This window comes from Coregonus lavaretus (assembly GCF_964263955.1).
Source record: "Coregonus lavaretus genome assembly, chromosome: 21".
Classification (NCBI taxonomy): Eukaryota; Metazoa; Chordata; class Actinopteri; order Salmoniformes; family Salmonidae; genus Coregonus; species Coregonus lavaretus.
The window spans coordinates 37,082,692-37,102,476 of NC_140008.1; the positions used below are offsets into that span (position 1 = coordinate 37,082,692).

General features: G+C 42.8%; 2 protein-coding genes across 2 annotated transcripts in view; one reads left to right on the forward strand and one right to left on the reverse strand.

Annotated features, from left to right (window-relative positions):
- Positions 1–12,430, forward strand: part of LOC311149012 (exocyst complex component 2-like) — a 100,471-nt gene extending 88,041 nt beyond the window's left edge. The window contains exons 24-28 of the mRNA XM_084186083.1: positions 6,327–6,382; positions 6,515–6,637; positions 7,441–7,502; positions 7,904–7,963; positions 10,062–12,430. Of these exons, the coding sequence (XP_084042209.1) occupies positions 6,327–6,382; positions 6,515–6,637; positions 7,441–7,502; positions 7,904–7,963; positions 10,062–10,155 (395 nt within the window). The 3' untranslated portion in view covers positions 10,156–12,430. The remainder of the gene's footprint in view (positions 1–6,326; positions 6,383–6,514; positions 6,638–7,440; positions 7,503–7,903; positions 7,964–10,061) is intronic.
- A 1,780-nt stretch (positions 12,431–14,210) lies between these two features.
- LOC311148600 (interferon regulatory factor 4-like) lies at positions 14,211–19,500 on the reverse strand. The gene is made up of 9 exons (XM_084185582.1): positions 19,451–19,500; positions 18,930–19,132; positions 18,057–18,243; positions 17,510–17,607; positions 17,009–17,153; positions 16,651–16,752; positions 16,097–16,477; positions 15,357–15,466; positions 14,211–15,078 (listed from the first exon to the last, which is right to left on the reverse strand). The coding sequence occupies exons 2-9, from the start codon at positions 19,128–19,130 to the stop codon at positions 14,896–14,898; spliced, it is 1,407 nt and encodes a 468-aa protein (XP_084041708.1). The 5' UTR covers positions 19,131–19,132; positions 19,451–19,500; the 3' UTR covers positions 14,211–14,895.
- Positions 19,501–19,785: the final 285 nt, after the last annotated feature.

The following is a 19,785-nucleotide window of genomic DNA, read 5'->3' on the forward strand; positions in this document are numbered from 1 at the left end:
GTTTTAATCTTCAATGCCCTTGCTGATGGAAGGAGTTTTCACTCAAAATCTCACGATACATGGCCCCATTCATTCTTTCCTTTACACGGATCAGTCGTCCTGGTCCCTTTGCAGAAAAACAGCCCCAAAGCATGATGTTTCCACCCCCATGCTTCACAGTAGGTATGGTGTTCTTTGGATGCAACTCAGCATTCTTTGTCCTCCAAACACGACGAGTTGAGTTTTTACCAAAAAGTTATATTTTGGTTTCATCTGACCATATGACATTCTCCCAATCCTCTTCTGGATCATCCAAATGCACTCTAGCAAACTTCAGAAGGGCCTGGACATGTACTGGCTTAAGCAGGGGGACAAGTCTCGCACTGCAGGATTTGAGTCCCTGGCGGCGTAGTGTGTTACTGATGGTAGGCTTTGTTACTTTGGTCTCAGCTCTCTGCAGGTCATTCACTAGGTCCCCCCGTGTGGTTCTGGGATTTTTGCTCACCGTTCTTGTGATCATTTTGACCCCACGGGGTGAGATCTTGCGTGGAGCCCCAGATCGAGGGAGATTATCAGTGGTCTTGTATGTCTTCCATTTCCTAATAATTGCTCCCACAGTTGATTTCTTCAAACCAAGCTGCTTACCTATTGCAGATTCAGTCTTCCCAGCCTGGTGCAGGTCTACAATTTTGTTTCTGGTGTCCTTTGACAGCTCTTTGGTCTTGGCCATAGTGGAGTTTGGAGTGTGACTGTTTGAGGTTGTGGACAGGTGTCTTTTATACTGATAACAAGTTCAAACAGGTGCCATTAATACAGGTAACGAGTGGAGGACAGAGGAGCCTCTTAAAGAAGAAGTTACAGGTCTGTGAGAGCCAGAAATCTTGCTTGTTTGTAGGTGACCAAATACTTATTTTCCACCATAATTTGCAAATAAATTCATAAAAAATCCTACAATGTGATTTTCTGGATTTTTATTTCTCAATTTGTCTGTCATAGTTGACTTGTACCTATGATGAAAATTACAGGCCTCTCTCATCTTTTTAAGTGGGAGAACTTGCACAATTGGTGGCTGACTAAATACTTTTTTTCCCCACTGTATATGCATTGAGCTTGTCTGATGCTTTAAGCTGATAGTTTAATGAAATATGACAAATGCCTCAAGAGGGTGCCAGAGATCTAGATAACCAGCAGAAAAAAAAACTTTACCTGACCCAACTATTCTCCTCCCGCCCCTGCTGGCTTTCGCAGATTCTGCCCTTACTCTCCTGAAGTTGCCAGTAACAGGCTACACAAGGAGTAGACAACCTTTCTCATGTTGAATGCCAATTCATCTTATCATTTCTACCGATCTGCGTGCCAGTTATGGTTTTCATATGCAAATTTATGTGAAACAGTTTCATTTTAACGTCTAAATATCTCAAAATCATTGTCATGTGGTTAATCAAAATTATATCAAAATCTAAATGAAAATGATACAAACCTAAAAAGTAACTTCTATCGCCATTGCCAACTATGTAAAAATAGCCTACATAAAGCCAACAAATAAAAACATTGCAGCCTGCAGGTAGAAAATATCCTGATAAAAAATAAATATCCTATAAATCACATTGGCTACACATGGTCTGTCTGCAAGGAACTTGAAACATTGAATCAACTATTAACTGGGTCCAGCCCGAAGCTCGTGCTAGCAAACTTGCAACACTGTATAAAATATTCTGCGTCCTCCGAGTTTCCTGTGCCAGTGAGCTCGGGACAGACACAGCTGTAGGCTATTTGTGCAAGGGATAAGATGCAGCACTTGACTTGGGCAGGAGCTCACCGGAGCTGAGTACCTGCACCTCCAATTTTTTACTGCTTGAGCTCCTGTTCCTCTTATAGAATATTAGCTCAAAAGTATTGTGGTGCTCCTGCACCTAAATATCAACAGTACCAGCACCCAAAATGAGTACCGGAACCTATTTCAGTCCAAGTCAAAAACTGATAAGAAGTAATCAGGTAAGCCTATTTTATGACGCTTCCACTGGATCAGAGCATGACATTTTTCCCTTTCACGCTGAGTGGTTATCGAAAGGGAGAGAGCTGGAAAGATTTTTCAAATACATTGAGGAACTATTGTAATTCTCAATGGATGTAAAAATAGACTTTGTTTGCTTGCTGTTTGAGGTGAAGAAAACATTACTTTGAGAAGCTCCACAGGTCATTAGTGGTGGTGCGTTAAGCCAATCAGAAATACTGTCAGATCCCCAAATGGCCCATTTATATGCCAATCATGTCAATGCGGAGCGATACAGAGTCCTCCACATTGTTACAAAATTTGGGAGGCGCATGGTGATGCAGTACGGAGCTCGATTTGGCCATTGCATGCCTCTGGAGGCTCCGCAATTGTGTCACACCCTCCATATGGAGCCACCGACCACATTTTCGGATCAAGCATAAATTGGCTTGTAGTCTAGGCCTCCGCAATGGATTAGTTAACTGAGATGGGAACAAATATATATATTTACTGCTCGACTAAAACAATCTCGGTCAACCAGCAGCCTAACGACCAAACAATCGACCAGTCGACTAATTGGGGTCTGCCCTACACTTGTTAAATCCACTTCAATCAGTGTAGATGAAGGGGAAGAGACAGGTTAAAGAAGGATTTCTAAGCCTTCAGACAATTGAGACATGGATTGTGTATGTGTGCCATTAAGGGTGAATGGGCAAGACAAAATAATTAAGTGCCTTTGAATGGGGTATGATAGTAGGACGACTTGCCTTAATAAAAGGAACCATGAATTCTGTTCTGTATCAGAGAATTCTACAGGAGAATGTCAGGCCATCAGTCTGTGAGCTGAAGCTGAAGCGCAGCTAGGTCATGCGCCAAGACAATGATCCAAAACACACAATCAAGTCTACATGAAAATGGTTCAAAAGCAACACATTTGAAGTTTTGGAATGGCTTAGTCAGGAGTCCAGACCTAATCCCAATTGAGATGTTGTGGCAGGACTTGAAATGAGCAGTTCATGCTTGAAAACCCACAAATATCAATGAGTTAATGCAGTTCTGCATGCAAGAGTGGGCCAAAATTCCTCCACATCGATGGGAGACTGATCAACAACTACAGGAAGCATTTGGTTGCAGTAATTGCAGCTAAAGGTGGCACAACCAGTTATTGAGTGCAATTACTTTTTCACACAGGGGAATTGGGTGTTACATAACTTTGTTAATTAATTAATAAAATAAGTATACATTTATTTTTGTTATTTGTAAACTCAGGTTCCCTTTACCTAATATTAGGTTTTGGTTGAAGATCTGATAACATTCAGTATCAAAAATATGCAAAAATAGAGAAAATCAGAAAGGGGGCAAATACTTTTTCACGCCATTGTACAGTGAGGGAATAAAGTATTTGATCCCCTGCTGATTTTTTACGTTTGCCCACTGACAAAGAAATGATCCGTCTATAATTTTAATGGTAAGTTTATTTGAACAGTGAGAGACAGAATAACAACAAAAAATCCAGAAAAACGCATGTCGAAAATGTTATAAATTGATTTGCATTTTAATGAGGGAAATAAGTATTTGACCCCTCTGCAAAACATGACTTAGTACTTGGTGGCAAAACCCTTGTTGGCAATCACAGAGGTCAGACGTTTCTTGTAATTGGCCACCAGGTTTGCACACATCTCAGGAGGGATTTTGTCCCACTCCTCTTTGCAGATCTTCTCCAAGTCTTCTCCAAGTCTTCTCCAAGTTTGGCAACTCGAACCTTCAGCTCCCTCCACAGATTTTCTATGGGATTAAGGTCTGGAGACTGGCTAGGCCACTCCAGGACCTTAATGTGCTTCTTCTTGAGCCACTCCTTTGTTGCCTTGGCCGTGTGTTTTGGGTCATTGTCATGCTGGAATACCCATCCACAACCCATTTTCAATGCCCTGGCTGAGGGAAGAAGGTTCTCACCCAAGATTTGACGGTACATGGCCCCGTCCATCGTCCCTTTGATGCGGTGAAGTTGTCCTGTCCCCTTAGCAGAAAAACACCCCCAAAGCATAATGTTTCCACCTCCATGTTTGACGGTGGGGATGGTGTTCTTGGGGTCATAGAAAGCATTCCTCCTCCTCCAAACACAGTGAGTTGAGTTGATGCCAAAGAGCTCAATTTTGGTCTCATCTGACCACAACACTTTCACTCAGTTCTCCTCTGAATCATTCAGATGTTCATTGGCAAACTTCAGATGGACATGTAAATGTGCTTTCTTGAGCAGGGGACCTTGCGGGCACTGCAGGATTTCAGTCCTTCACGGCGTAGTGTGTTACCAATTGTTTTCTTGGTGACTATGATCCCAGCTGCCTTGAGATCATTGACAAGATCCTCCCGTGTAGTTCTGGGCTGATTCCTTACCATTCTCATGATCATTGCAACTCCACGAGGTGAGATCTTGCTTGGAGCCCCAGGCCGAGGGAGATTGACAGTTATTTTGTGTTTCTTCCATTTGCGAATAATCGCACCAGCTGTTGTCACCTTCTCACCAAGCTGCTCGGCGATGGTCTTGTAGACCATTCCAGCCTTGTGTAGGTCTACAATCTTGTCCCTGACATCCTTGGAGAGCTCTTTGGTCTTGGCCATGGTGGAGAGTTTGGAATCTGATTGATTGATTGCTTCTGTGGACAGGTGTCTTTTATACAGGTAACAAACTGAGATTAGGAGCACTCCCTTTAAGAGTGTGCTCCTAATCTCAGCTCGTAACCTGTATAAAAGACACCTGGGAGCCAGAAATCTTTCTGATTGAGAGGGGGTCAAATACTTATTTCCCTCATTAAAATGCAAATCAATTTATAACATTTTTGACATGCGTTTTTCTGGATTATTATTTTTTAATTCTGTCTCACACTGTTCAAATAAACCTACCATTAAAATGATATACTGATCATTTCTTTGTCAGTGGGCAAACGTACAAAATCAGCAGGGGATCAAATACTTTTTTCCCTCACTGTACATATCATCTGTCACACATTAAGAACCTGGTTTTCCTCTGTGGTGATGGCCTGTGTGCGCTATATTGTCTGAACTAGGAAGAGAGGTTGAGAAAGAGTCACGAAGGAGTGTGACAGCTATCTCTTACTGTCTCCTTTTCTCTCTGGGCCATTCGTACTCTCCGGCTTCTTGGGTGGCCTCGGATGTGGTGGTGAAAAAAGACAAAACAAGGACTCGCTACAATTATTTTTATCAGAAAAAAAGACTCCACCTGCTCCCGCCAACCCCACCAAATCTCTAAAGGAAAAACATTGAGACAGCGAAGAGCTCCCGACTCTATGCTCTGACTTACGAGATGTCCTGTGTTTGATATTTCGAGGGGCTGTTTGTGATTAGCTGATGGTTTGAGGGTTTGATGGGCGGGTGGCAGGTGGCGGGCGGGGTGGAGGTTAGGGGGGTGTATGCGCCACTCAATATTAGGAAGGTGTTCTTAATGTTTTGTACACACAGTGTATATGCCTACATCATTCATGCTGATATAGGGGCGTAAGCCTACTGTAAATTGCATTATGGCTGAGCATGGACATTCCAAAGTTGTCAATAAACAAGATTAACTTCATTATTGATAAGGCCTAAAAAGAGAGTGAATAATTCTAATCAAATTCTAAACAAAACAGAACAACTTGTTTTTAAATAGGGTATGTCTAAATACACTAACAGGCACCATAATTTATCCCTGTGTGCATATAATATTAAAACAATTCAGACTATGTAGGGTGTTACACACATCCAAACTTTTCACAGTAGCTGGACAAAGATCCAATATAAAGAGAAAGGGAGAATGTCCACTCACCGTTATACTGCTGACAAATATAATGTTTTAAAATAAAAATAAAAATAAATAATCATAACCATCTTACAGATCAGATCACATTCACACTTCTCCAGAAGTTGCATTGCTTGCGCGACATGGACATTCTCACCATAAAGCCAGGACAGTCAATCATTCTAATAAAATTGGTTTTATTCAAATTTAACAAAAAACATGTAAAATGTAATAATATCATAAAATTGCCAGGATAAAAAAGACATGACGCTGGTATAAGACAGGTCAATTACCAATCCTTCCTCAACAGAAAATAGCAGAGCGCTGGCTTTAACAGGTCAAAATTGCAAATGTATGTGCGTTTGACACTAGTGCCGCCTTTAAAGCCAGACGAAAATAGAACGCCAAGCTTGACACAACTTTTGTTCCTCGCCCACTCCATTTTAGTCTAGTCTTATAGTAAAATAAACTGATAAATGTTAGGTCTGGGATCAGTTTCATATGATCAGGTTTGGGTGTTGGACTGGGTTTTGATGTCATTGTGAAACTACTCTCCTACAGGTGTGAGGAACTACCTGAAAGAAGCCTTGGTGAACATCATCACTGTCCATGCAGAGGTAATTCTTGTACTCGAAGATGTGCGCGACTAAAATGACTTGCCGTTCTGTACAATGACTTGAACCTCTCACAGTTACTTACATTGAATCTACCTCTCTCTCTCTCTCTCTCTCTCTCTCTCTCCCTTTTAGGTCTTCACAGTCTCTAAGGACCTAGTTCCCAGGGTTTTGACTAGAATCATTGAGGGTGTGGCGGAAGAGATGAGTCGCCTGATGCAGTGTGTCTCCTCCTTCAGCAAGGACGGAGCCATTCAGGTACACACACACTTTCAGTTTGCCACTCTCTCTGGTGAGTCAAATGAAGACCCCCTACCCCAACTGGGGGGATTTACCCTCTTTTACTGATCACAGTAACCCCCAACTACCTCTTCCAAACCAGCTGTACTACCTACTATATGTGACTTGTTTCAGGAAACTAGGCATATGTCGCAAGTCACGATTTCACAGGAGAGGCATTTGAACTTTTATTTTTATTTATTTATCAAAATGCAGGTTTTTTTTTTGCAGAAATGCCTTCTGGAACGTTTGAACTTTCAGGTGTCTTAATAACAAACTTGTATGCCATCTGTAAATACGAATAAAGTTGAATTTACGAACCTAGTTGGTTTAGCCACAAAAAAAGACAAGAACCTTCCCGCTAGCCATGATTGGCTGAGATAATGAGTGGGCTGGACATGCCGAGAGATGAGTTTCGGATTGGTCTGCCGTGTAGCATCTTCTGTCTATTAAATGAGCTGCTTGTTATGTGTAGATAATCCTTTCTACTGCAGTTCTTTCTAAATAAATAACGTTAGCCATGGAGAACTGCAAATGTGTTGCTAATGCTCTCAATAACATTGCTGTCCTGAACTGATCAGGCACTATCGTCTCTACTTTTATCCAATGTAAAAAAAACACAATTTCAGATTTTGCTACATAAGAATGTATCGAGGTGGTCGGTCACATATACGGCTCACTCTACAGCCTTAACTGTTGATACTTGAAGTACCCTAAGTAACTTTTATCCATTCCTTTCATTCTCTTTATCCTCTTTCATCCCTCTCTTTCTCTCTCTGCAGGCCCGTTTGGAGATAGATTCTCTGAGAGATGCTGTAGCCTCCTACCTGTCATCTGAGAGCCAGTAAGACACATAGAACCCTCACTGACACTGTACTGTACTACACCACTACACACCTGTGTACCATACGTACACATACACTACACTTCCATACACTGTGCATACTATACACATGAACATGAATTACAGAGATTATACAGTACTCTCACTTTCATTCCTGTAAATCACATTCATCATCCCCACACCTCCCACCAGCCACTCTCTAGTCTACAGTGTATTACCTGGTGGTATATGGAAAAGGAAGCAAAGCAGAACTTTACCGGCAATCCAACTAGTTTAATCCGGTTCTGTGACTTAATATGAGTCTGTCTTTGTGTTATTGTATGTCTCTCCCCTTCTGTGTGTAGTATAATGTTTGTGTTAGTATGTGTGTTGTAGTGTTAACTGTGTATATCTTGTTTCAGCGCCAGCTTCAAGCAGGCTCTGGAGGTCCTTCCCCAGCTACACAGTGGAGCAGACAAAAAGTAAGTAATTCATCAAGGTCATACTGGTCCCAGTTAATACCTGTTACACCCTCATACTGGGACACAATACATAGGACACAGGTTGACGTTTATTGGGATGAGTCTTGTCCTGGAGCCAGAACTGAGCGATTTCCGCTAGATGGGCCAGCGGCAAAGTAAAAATGGGCTATATTGTAAAAATGTATGAAAACAAAAATGACCTTTTTGGTCTTAATTGAAGGTTAGGGTTAGGCATTAGGGTTAGCAGTGTGGTTAAGGTTAGGGTTAGGTTTACAATCAGATTTTATGACTTTGTGGCTGTGCCAGCTAGTGACCATTCTGCAGAGCTGCCTCTAGAACAAGATTCATGACGAAAAACGCCAACCTGCACAATACAGTGGGGATGATTCTACCTCTTTTTTTTCCTCTTCATACAGTTGAAGTCGGAAGTTTACATACACCTTAGCCAAATACATTTCAACTCAGTTTTTCACAATTCCTGACATTTAATCCTAGTCAAAATTCCCTGTTTTATGTCAGTTAGGATCACCACTTTATTTAAAGTTTGAAATGTCCAAATAATAGTAGAGAGAATGATTTATTTTAGCTTTTATTTCTTTCATCACATTCCCAGTGGGTCAGAAGTTTACATACACTCAATTAGTATTTGGTAGCATTGCCTTTAAATTGTTTAACTTGGGTCAAACGTTTCGGGTAGCCTTCCACAAGCTTCCCACAATAAGTTGGGTGAATTTTGGCCCATTCCTCCTGACAGAGCTGGTGTAACTGAGTCAGGTTTGTAGGCCCCCTTGTTCGCACACGCTTTTTCAGTTCTGCCCACAGATTTTCTATAGAATTGAGGTCAAGGCTTTGTGATGGGCACTCCAATACCTTGACTTTGTTGTCCTTAAGCCATTTTGCCACAACTTTGGAAGTTTGCTTGGGGTCATTGTCCATTTGGAAGACCCATTTGCGACCAAGCTTTAACTTCCTGACTGATGTCTTGTGATGTTGCTTCAGTATATCCACATAATTTTCCTTCCTCATGATGTCATCTATTTTGTGAAGTTCACCAGTCCCTTCTGCAGCAAAGCACCCCCACAGCATGATGCTGCCTATCCCGTGCTTCACGGTTGGGATGGTGTTCTTCGGCTTGCAAGCATCCCCTTTTTCCTCCAAACATAACGATGGTCATTATGGCCAAACAGTTCTATTTTTGTTTCATCAGACCAGAGGACATTTCTCCAAAAAGTAAGATCTTTGTCCCCATGTGCAGTTGCAAACTGTAGTCTGGCTTTTTAATGGCGGTTTTGGAGCAGTGGCTTCTTCCTTGCTGAGCGGCCTTTCAGGTTATGTCGATATAGGACACGTTTTACTGTAGATACCTTTGTACCTGTTTCCTCCAGCATCTTCACAAGGTCCTGTGCTGTTGTTCTGGGATTGATTTGCACTTTTCGCACCAAAGTACGTTCATCTCTAGGAGACAGAACGCGTCTCCTTCCTGAGCGGTATGACGGCTGCGTGGTCCCATGGTGTTTATACTTGCGTACTATTGTTTGTACAGATGAACGTGGTACCTTCAGGCGTTTAGAAATTGCTCCCAAGGATGAACCAGACTTGTGGAGGTCTACAAAAAAATGTCTGAGGTCTTGGCTGATTTCTTTTGATTTTCCCATGATGTCAAGCAAAGAGGCACTGCGTTTGAAGGTAGGCCTTGAAATACATCCACAGGTACACCTCCAATTGACTCAAATGATGTCAATTAGCCTATCAGAAGCTTCTAAAGCCATGACATCATTTTCTGGAATTTTCCAAGCTGTTTAAAGGCACAGTCAACTTAGTGTATGTAAACTTCTGACCCACTGGAATTGTGATACAGTGAATTATAAATGAAATAATCTGTCTGTAGACAATTGTTGCAAAAATAACTTGTGTCATTCACAAAGTAGATGTCCTAACCGACTTGCCAAAACTTTAGTTTGTTAACAAGACATTTGTGGAATGGTTGAAAAACGAGTTTTAATGACTCCAACCTATGTGTATGTAAACTTCTGACTTGACTGTATGTCTCTTGTTGTCTTTTCTCTCTTTCTCTCTCCCTCCCCCTCTCTCTCTCTAGGTTACTGGAGGAGCTGCTGAATAAGTTTAAGAGCAGTATGCAGCTCCAGCTCACCTGTTTCCAGCCCTCTAATGTCCAGCCTGTCAAGAGATGAGTCTGTTCAACATCTCTTCAACGTTAATATAATGGCACTATATATCTCTATCTATCTATCAAATATGTGCAGTGCCTATTTACTTGCATTGATAAACTCTTGTAGCTTTTTGTTAAATTGTTATAAGATCTATACTAGAATGGAAATTAGCCTTTTTTAACACTAATCTATTTTTTTTATTTTAGATATGTACACTCATTTTCTGAGTTAATCTCACAGTTAATCTGGGCAGCCCCTCTACTGTGGAATCATGCTAATTATGCTATTGTTGGATGGCCACTCATCTAGAAATCAGCATCCAGTCCCTTGTAGGTAAGCTAGGTCATGCTAGCCTGGTGTTCGAGACAGGACTGTCTCTCCTCTACTGAGAAACCAGTCAAAATACACTACCAGTCAAAGGTTTGGACACACTTACTCATTCAAGGGTTTTTCTTCATTTTTACTATTTTTTACATTGTAGAATAATAGTGAAGACATCAAAACTATGAAATAACACATGGAATCATGTAGTAACCAGAAAAGTGTTAAACAAATCCAAATATATTTTATATTTGAGATTCTTCAAATAGCCACCCTTTGCCTTGATGACAGCTTTGCACAGTCTTGGCATTCATGATGTAGTCACCTGGAATGCATTTCAATTAACAGGTGTGCCTTCTTAAAAGTTAATTTGTGGAATTTCTTTCCTTCTTAATGTGTGTGAGCCAATCAGTTGTGTTGTGACAAGGTATGGGTGATATACAGAAGATAGCCCTATTTGGTAAAAGACCAAGTCCATATTATGACAAGAACAGCTCAAATAAGCAAAGAGAAACGACAGTCCATCATTACTTTAAGACATGAAGGTCAGTCAATACGGAACATTTCAAGAACTTTGAAAGCTTCTTCAAGTGCAGTCGCAAAAACCATCAAGCACTATGATGAAACTGGCTCTCACGAGGACCGCTACAGGAAAGGAAGACCGAGAGTTACCTCTGCTGCAAAGGATAAGTTCATTAGAGTTACCAGCCTCAGAAATTGCAGCCCAAATAAATGCTTCACAGAGTTCAAGTCACAGACACAACTCAACATCAACTGTTAAGAGGGGACTGTGTGAATCAGGCCTTCATGGTAAAATTGCTGCAAAAAAAAACACTACTAAAGGACACCAATAAGAAGAAGAGAACTGATTGGACACCAATAAGAAGAAGAGAACTGATTGGGCCAAGAAACACGAGAAATGGACATTAGACCGGTGGAAATATGTCCTTTGGTCTGGAGTCCAAATGTATTTATTTTTTGTTCTAACCGTCGTACCTTTGTAAGACGCGGTGTGGGTGAACGGATGATCTCCGCATGTGTAGTTCCCACCGTAAACCATGGAGGAGGAGGTGTTATTGTGTGGGGGTGCTTTGCTGGTGACACTGTCTGTGACTTATTTAGAATTCAAGGCACACTTAACCAGCATGGCTACCACAGCATTCTGCAGCGATACGCCATACCATCTGGTTTGGGCTTAGTTGGACTATGATTTGTTTTTCAAAAGGACAATGACCCAACACACCTTCAGGCTGTGTAAGGGCTATTTTACCAAGAAGGGGAGTGATGGAGTGCTGCATCAGATGACCTGGCCTCCACAACCCCCCGACCTCAACCCAGTTGAGATGGTTTGGGATGAGTCGGACGGCAGAGTGAAGGAAAAGCAGCCAACAAGTGCTAAGCATATGTGGGAACTCCTTCAAGACAGTTGGAAAAGCATTCCAGGTGAAGCTGGTTGAGAGAATGCCAGGAGTGTGCAAAGCTGTCATCAAGGCAAAGGGTGGCTATTTGAAGAATCTCTAATATAAAATATATTTTGATTTGTTTACATTTACATTTTAGTCATTTAGTAGACGCTCTTATCCAGAGCGACTTACAGTTAGTGAGTGCATACATTTTCATACTGGCCCCCCGTGGGAAACGAACCCACAACCCTGGCATTGCAAGCGCCATGCTCTACCAACTGAGCTACAGGGGACTAACACTTACAATGTAGAAAATAGTTTAAAAAATAAAGAAAACCCTTGAATGAGTAGGTGTCCAAACTTTTGACTGGTACTGTGTGTGGTCCCTGCTTTCTGTATGTTCATAAAGAAACTGCACTTGGCCATTATTATGTGTCTTCAATAGGAGGTCATATGTTTTTGTGTTGCCAGTGCTGCTCTGTACTCTTATTACTCTCTCAATTGCCAAATAGACACATTTAAATTGTTTCTGTTCTTATGACTGCCACAGTTGTGAAAGAGAAAAAGTAAAAGAGAGAGCATGTAGTCAGATAGTCAGCTTCAGCCATACAACAGTACATTAATAGCCAATAGAGTCACCTCAGGAGGTGTACTGACAGCTCACACAATGTCTGGCACACTAGAGTCTGGGGTAGGGCCGTTTAGGGTGTTGGTAGGGCGTGGTGGGGTGGGGAGTGGTCTATTTTAACTCCTTAGTTACTGGCTGTAAAAAAATTGCACAGAGATTCGGTTGTAGGTGTGAGGAGTTAGTAATAACTGAACTACGATGGATGGTTGCGGTTTTGCAGTGTGTGGTCGTATGTCAGACGTAGTAGTAGACGAAGGCTGCCACACCCATGACTTGTGAGCTGAGCCGGGGGGTTATCACAGGGTGTGTCCTTAGAACCGGACCTGTGGGGTTTTATCACAAAATATTGTTACATTTTACCCACATTCATGACTGATTATGAAAACATCACTCATTACAAGACAACTCAACACAAAACACAATGGGACTTGAATAGCCTACCAGCAATCAACTAGCTCTACCCAAAAATGCTAATAAAAGATTGTGAGATTGAAATGTTTTACAACAACATGTAAGTTTTAGTTTTTTTATTATTATTAGACAATCATTTGTCATATTATTCTTGTTACTAAATATTGTTTGTTTTTGGGTTTGATTTTATTTTTGGACAATCTTGAAAAATAGATTTCGTCCTGCAAAATGTCTAATAAATAAATAAATGTTCTTATCGACAAAACAAACCCAAAAACGTGTTAATGTTCTTATTGCCACTATCGACTGTTCCAGAAAAGTCAAACCTCACATTATCAGCAGCAGCAGCACAACCCCAAAATGCAGACATTGTTTCTTGGGCCAGGCAGGGGGAAAGTAATTTAGACAGGTTGTTTTGATTGTCTGTTCTCTCTGGTCTGTTCTAAACTTAGCTCTGTCTCTGTAGTGTCCACCCACGGATTAATTCACAACAGCAGTCGGTTCAAAGCCCTCAGGTCTCATCCTTCTTCCACTGGTAGACTGTTTACAGGAACAGAGAGGTGAGGTGAGGAGGGGAGTTTTACACAACACTTCTGTTCCATTCGGGACGCCGCAGGTCGAGAGGCCCAGGCCTATCAATCAAAACATGTTTACATTGATCTCATTCTCTGAAATAGGTGTTCTTGGCGCTGGCAGTAGGTAGGGGGATTTTTGTAGGTAGGTGGTGGAGTGGAAAGTGTCAGGCAAACCAGTTGGTTATCCGTGTTGATTATTATCAAAAATCTGTTCTCTTGCCATTGTATGTTTTCTCATTTATTTAAGTTGGCTGGATGTGTGCACATCGTTCTGTGTGATTACACTGACAGCCATTTCTCCTCTATAAGGTATTACAATGTGGTATCAAGTGGTGTCATCAGCCTTGTTTACCTTATCAGACAGTGGATAAGTAACCACACTAATGTGTCACTCTTTCTGGGGTTTTCACTATTCTTCCATGGAATTTCAAATGTTGTTGGGCATGTCAAAGGCACCCCAGGAAACAGTTCTAAACCCTCTTCAGTTCTAATGCCCCGCTGGGGCGGAAAGAGAGGCCGACCTCTTCCTCTTCCTCCTCCCCTGGTGATGTCATCACACACTGTTTATGACAGCGTTCTCCTGTGTGTGTTTGAATAACCAGCATCACCCTGCATCTGAACCAGGCTTCCTGTACACACACACACATACAAAGGATGTCACTTCCCCACGAATCCCTTATCTAACATGAGCCCTCTTTCTATTCATTTGATGTAAGTCTCAAAACATGCAACATTTTTGCTTAAAACATTTTTATTATTCGATTACAAAACATGTTCCCAATGTATGACAGAGTGAGCTTATCTAAAGGTTCAGCATGCTAGTCAGTGTTTCAGTGTGGTCAAATCTCAGTTGTAGTCTTTGGTCATCTCTGAACTGCAGTATTTATGCTTAGGAGAATGTGATGCTATACACTATTAGTAACAGGTCAAATATATTTACAGAAGAAAGCATGTCAACATCATTATGGCCATACTACACACGATCATACAATAAAATGCACATACAAAAACACACAACTCTAGAGCATGTCAATACAATCACGACAGCTGTCAGTTCCGTTGCAAAATGGCGGTCAGTTTGAGTCTTTAAGGCCAAAGGATGGCTCCCAGAGAGTGATTGAAATAGTTTGGTCCATAAGAATTTGGGGTGTTGACTCCATTACAACACACATCTACAGCATACAACTATCTGTTACAGTCTCTTCAGTGGTCCCAGTGTACGTTCCTCCATAGCCTGGCTTGGTTTGGTTCAGTTTGGCTTGGATTGGCATAGTTCTGCTTCAGCTTTGAGGGAAATCTGGGATCCAGAGTACAGTGTAACGACTCTCTCCTCCTCTACCCAGGCTTTCCTGTCTCTCCCTCTCTCCTCCTTTCCCCATGTCCTGCACCGCAGTCTGACTGTGATCAGAGATGGTCAGATTAGTCAGTCCTGCAGGGTGTTGCTATGGTGATGTGTGATGACCCTCTGGTAGTCCTCGGTTACGGCAGGGGTCATGCTGTGTTCCGTGACCCCAGGGAGAGGGAGGTCGTAGCTGCGGTAGTAGTGTCCGCTGGTCTGCTGGTGCTGGGTGTAGTACAGGAGCTGCCTGGCAAACATGGGCTCTACCTGCAGGAGTGGAGGGGAACAGCAGTGATTACTACTGGTGTCACTGAGAGGTGGTGGTGGTAAGGGGGTTAGGTAGTGAGATAGGGGGACTGTACTGTAAATGCTCTGTATGAGTTTGGGTGTGAAGTATACAAGGAATCAAACTGATATTTTGTGAGAGATGGATGGAGGTTAGGGGGTGTATAGAGGGCCAGGATTAGGTGATGGGGTGTGAGTAAAGTAGAGTGGGCATTGAAGACAGGTAGAGGTCATGTTGATGTTAGGTGATGGTTATATACCTGTACAGTGAGGGTCCTCTGTCTCTGGGGATCCAGACACTCGTCTCCGAAGCTCAGCAGCACCTGTAGACGTGGAGGGGGCCGACAGTGGAGGGCATAGCCCTGCAACTCTGGTAGACAGAGATGAATAAAATAGAGGTTAATAGGGTCTAGGTGGTCAGGTTAGGTACAGAGGAGCGGCATGGAGGGGGGCGACCGTGGAGGGAATAACCCTGCAGCTCTGAGACTGCAGGGAGGAAGGGAGAGAGACAGGGGTGGTAGAGATGGTTAGGTAGCGAAGATAGATTGTACCTCTGAGAGATAGGGAAGTAGAGAAGGATTCAATCTAGAGGGTAGGGTTGGGTAGAGATAAATAAGTTTGCAAGGAGGGGATATTGGGTCGATAAAGGGTTAATTAATTCCTATGAACTGGTGTGGTGGTGACTAGAGGTCATGTGACTGGATGGAAAGTCCTGTGTCTATATGCAAATTTAAACCATTCAAGCTGAACACATCTGTGGTAGGGCAAGGTGGGCGGGGATGAGGTCACATGACTGTGTGTAATGTCCCATTCTTAAAGGTGTGTGGTGGGGAGTATGGAGGCAATCTCAACATAATATTTACAGGAAAGGAGGATGTGTCTGCTTCCTGTCCATGACCAGGAAACAGCATGACAACAGAGTGTGGTTGGGTTTGCCAGTGAATGAGATACGTGTGTGTGTGCGTGTGCGTGTGCCTGCCTGCAGTTTATGTTAACTTACCTGTGAGGTAGTCTTGTGTGTGCAGTAGTTTACAGGTGTGTTCTCTCTCCAGCTTGTTGGGTTTGTCTATGTAGGATGATAACCCTCCCTCCCAGAACACTCTCTCCTGGCACAGCCGCCGGGCGTAGAGGCCATCTGGGGCCATCCACAGCAGCACACCCCTCTCCAGGGTACAACGAGGGGGGCTGGGGGGACACTCCTCCCCCCTCCCCAGGGCTGGGAGGCTGTCCAGGGGTAGAGGCACCAGGTCTGGACCCACAGTGGGGGAATATAGCTTGTTGTCTGGGGAGCAGGGAGCGATGCGACAGCCCTCTGGACTGGAGGTGGTCACCTCCCTCCACAGAGAGTCCCGGTAAAACACTGACACATGTAACCGCATATCTGGGGTGGAGGAAGGAGTACAGGTAAGAGAAACAGCATAAAACCAGGGTATTTAACACTTGGAATACAGTATCAATTTGCCTTAAATATAATGCGCAATTACGTGGACAAAAATATTAATATTATTTTCAAGTCAAACGTGAAGTAAATAAGCGTGTGCGTGTATACTGTACCTGAGAGTGTCTCTGCTGATCTCATGCTGGTGTCCAGTGTGAAGGGGGAGGGCTGGGCGTCAGTAGGGCTGTAGGTGTAGAAGGACCCTGTGATCTGGTACCCTGCAAACACAGAGGAGAAACAGGACCTCAATAAAGTCACTTATTCCAACACACCAGAAAAGCATACACGCAAACATCATGGGCCCGAATCGATGACCATGAATTGAGGTCAATGGATGACTTACGCAAAAAGTGAGTTATTTGAGCAGATGTCAAGTTAGGGTAACTTTGCATAACTACAGATACATAACATCCACACAGCCTACATTAGATTCTCTCACACAAGTAAAGATCTATGCTGTGGTATTAGGCCTACCGTTGTCCATGCTGGGTCCCTGGGCCCAGGATAGACTGCGTGAGGGGTAGGGGCACTGGGCATAGGGCAGCTCAGGAAGAGAGGCCTGCTCTGGAAGATAGTCCCTCATCCAGCCTCGCTCTGCACTGGGCATGTACCCCGACATCTATAGAGAAAGAGATACCAGTCAGTCAAACCATCACCTCTACACACAGGACCACCAACTACGATTCATAATATGAATGGAAGAGGAAGTAGCACTGAGACTGGGCTCATGTGATATTGTGTGCTAATCACTCTGAATGCGTACGTGTGTGTCTGTGTGTGTTCATGCCTGAAAGTGTGGGTTCTGAGTATCTCGTCATGTGATGTTGATGACACACTCGCCAATCCATGCAGCTGTTCTCTCTCCTCCCAACATCTTCACTCTCACTCACTAACACACATACAGACACACACGTAAACACACACACCACACACAAAACCTCCAAGAGGTGAGAGTTTACAGATGACCATAATTACCTGTGTCTGCAGGGCGGGGTATGAGGGCTGCGTGGGGTACCTCAGAGGACTCAGGGGGCTGCCACTATCCTCCTGTTTGGATCCTGATAGCAAGAAATCTGTTACACAGGAGTAATAATTTAAACACACACCACATGAGTAATCACACACAGACATTCAACGCACTCTTAAATTATGAGAGAGTCGATAGTAGTTTGTAATTACACATGAATAATTAAGACTTTATCGTAAAAGTTCATAACAAATATTACATTTCAGACAGAGAGAGGAAATGGTTGAAACTACAGTCTTGTGGTTTGGCAGCCTGATGTTCTAGTATACTGAAATGTTTCTATAGTTTCTATTATTTACACCCAAGTCACTGGCCCCTATCAAAACCTGCTGGGCTATTCAGTGTGTGGGTGCCATCTGTTTCCTTCTGATAGTGGTGCATATAATAAAAACATATTATATATATGAAGTGTATATGAAAGTTGATTCAATAACTTTCTATAGGTTTTTCCACTATTTTCATATTTCAAGTAAATGCAAAGTAACTGAAACTGACGCTTCTTGGCGCCCTCCGGGATGATCCGGTAGACTTTGTAAGGGTCTGAGATGTCCAGCTGACTTCGCTGCACGAGCTCCTCGAAGTCGTTACTTTTGTTGAGCGCGCACCGCAGGCGTGTCTTCCACGTTGGCGGGTCGGGTTTGTCGATGCCCTCCCGAAACTTGCCTTTAAACAGCGCCCAAGCCTGCAGAAAAGTCACAGAAAACGGAGCCGTCAGACACGGGTAACGAATCACCGGTGCAGTTGTGCATGAGTTGAAGGTAAATCCTGTGCGTAATGGTTTTGGCACCTCAACCTACCCAAAGCTTAGTTGTAGTTAGTAGTTGTAGCAGTAGCTTTTATTAGTTGTAGGCCTAGTAGTTGTAAAATAGATTGTTTAAGCTGTTAATGTACGTTTTTATTTTTGTATTATTATTTCATTGTTATTATTACAAGACAGTAGTTGCTATATTATTCTTGTTACTAAGTATTATTATTTTTTAAATATATTTGGACACTTGAAAACGAGATGCTACAGCTACAGCTCAGTCTATTATCTATCCTGTTGCCTAGTCACTTTCCCCTACTTATATGTACATAGCTACCTCAATTACCTCGTACCCCTGCTAATAGACTCGGTACTGGTACTTGTATAGCCATGTTATTTTACTCGTTATTGTTATTCGTTATTCACTGTGCATTTATTCCTCGTGTCACTATTTCTATTTTTTGTGGCTCAAATGTATGCACTCACTACTGTAAGTAGCTCTGGATAAGAGTGTCTGCTAAATTACTCAAATGTAATAGCCTACACATCTCTCGCACATGCAGTGCGTAAATGCAGAATGTTGGAGACATTCTTTTGAGGCCCCGTACCATACAGTAGCCTACCTTGAAGAGAGCGGCATCCTCGTCGCGGTTGTAGTCCTGCTTGCCCGCGTGCTTCCATGGTATCCTGAAAATGCACTTGTCGTCGTTCTCCCAGACCAGGCCCGGGTACTTCCCGGTATCCACCTGCTCGATTAGCCACGAGCGGAGCTTTCCGTTCCCACAGCTCACCGTAGACATGCCGTAGTCCGACTCAGGGTTCATCTCTAGCCAAGAGACAGGTGCATGGTCAGGACAGTATAGGCTATAATGGTAAATATTATAGGCACTAAGATATTTAGATTACAAATGATCCATAACACATGAATTTGCCTAAAAATACCTGCGGAAATGTTATGGCTGGAGTTTTTTTGTGTCAAATTGCTTGCGAAGACTAAACTTGCAGACCAATTATGTAAATTGCATTAAAATAATTTAAGAATAGGCTACATTCACTTTTGAACACTTACTTGAATGTAAACTTATTTTTTGCTGCAGGTAGCCTATAGATTTGAGCGGGAGGAGAGCAAGTTTCCTTGACTTACCGCTAAAACTCGAAACCCCTCTGAGTTTTGAAATCAATCAGTCTCGAAAGATCATAACGCAGCGTGACAACTCAATTTAAATCAATTGTAGATGAGGGCGGGGCGCTATGAAGTCGAGCGGGGATGCTGGGCTGTTTGCATCTGTGAACCTTAATGATGTGCGCGCCTCCCGTAAACAGCAGGGGAAACCCTCACGAGCGTCAGTCGCAGAAAAAGACACCCGCAACCCCGGAAAGTGGGACAATCTGTTCACCAGTCGAGAGCAAAGCAATTCTTTGAAATTATATAAACCAATGATATAGGCTAATTCTACATCCTGTCACGGAAAGCCTATA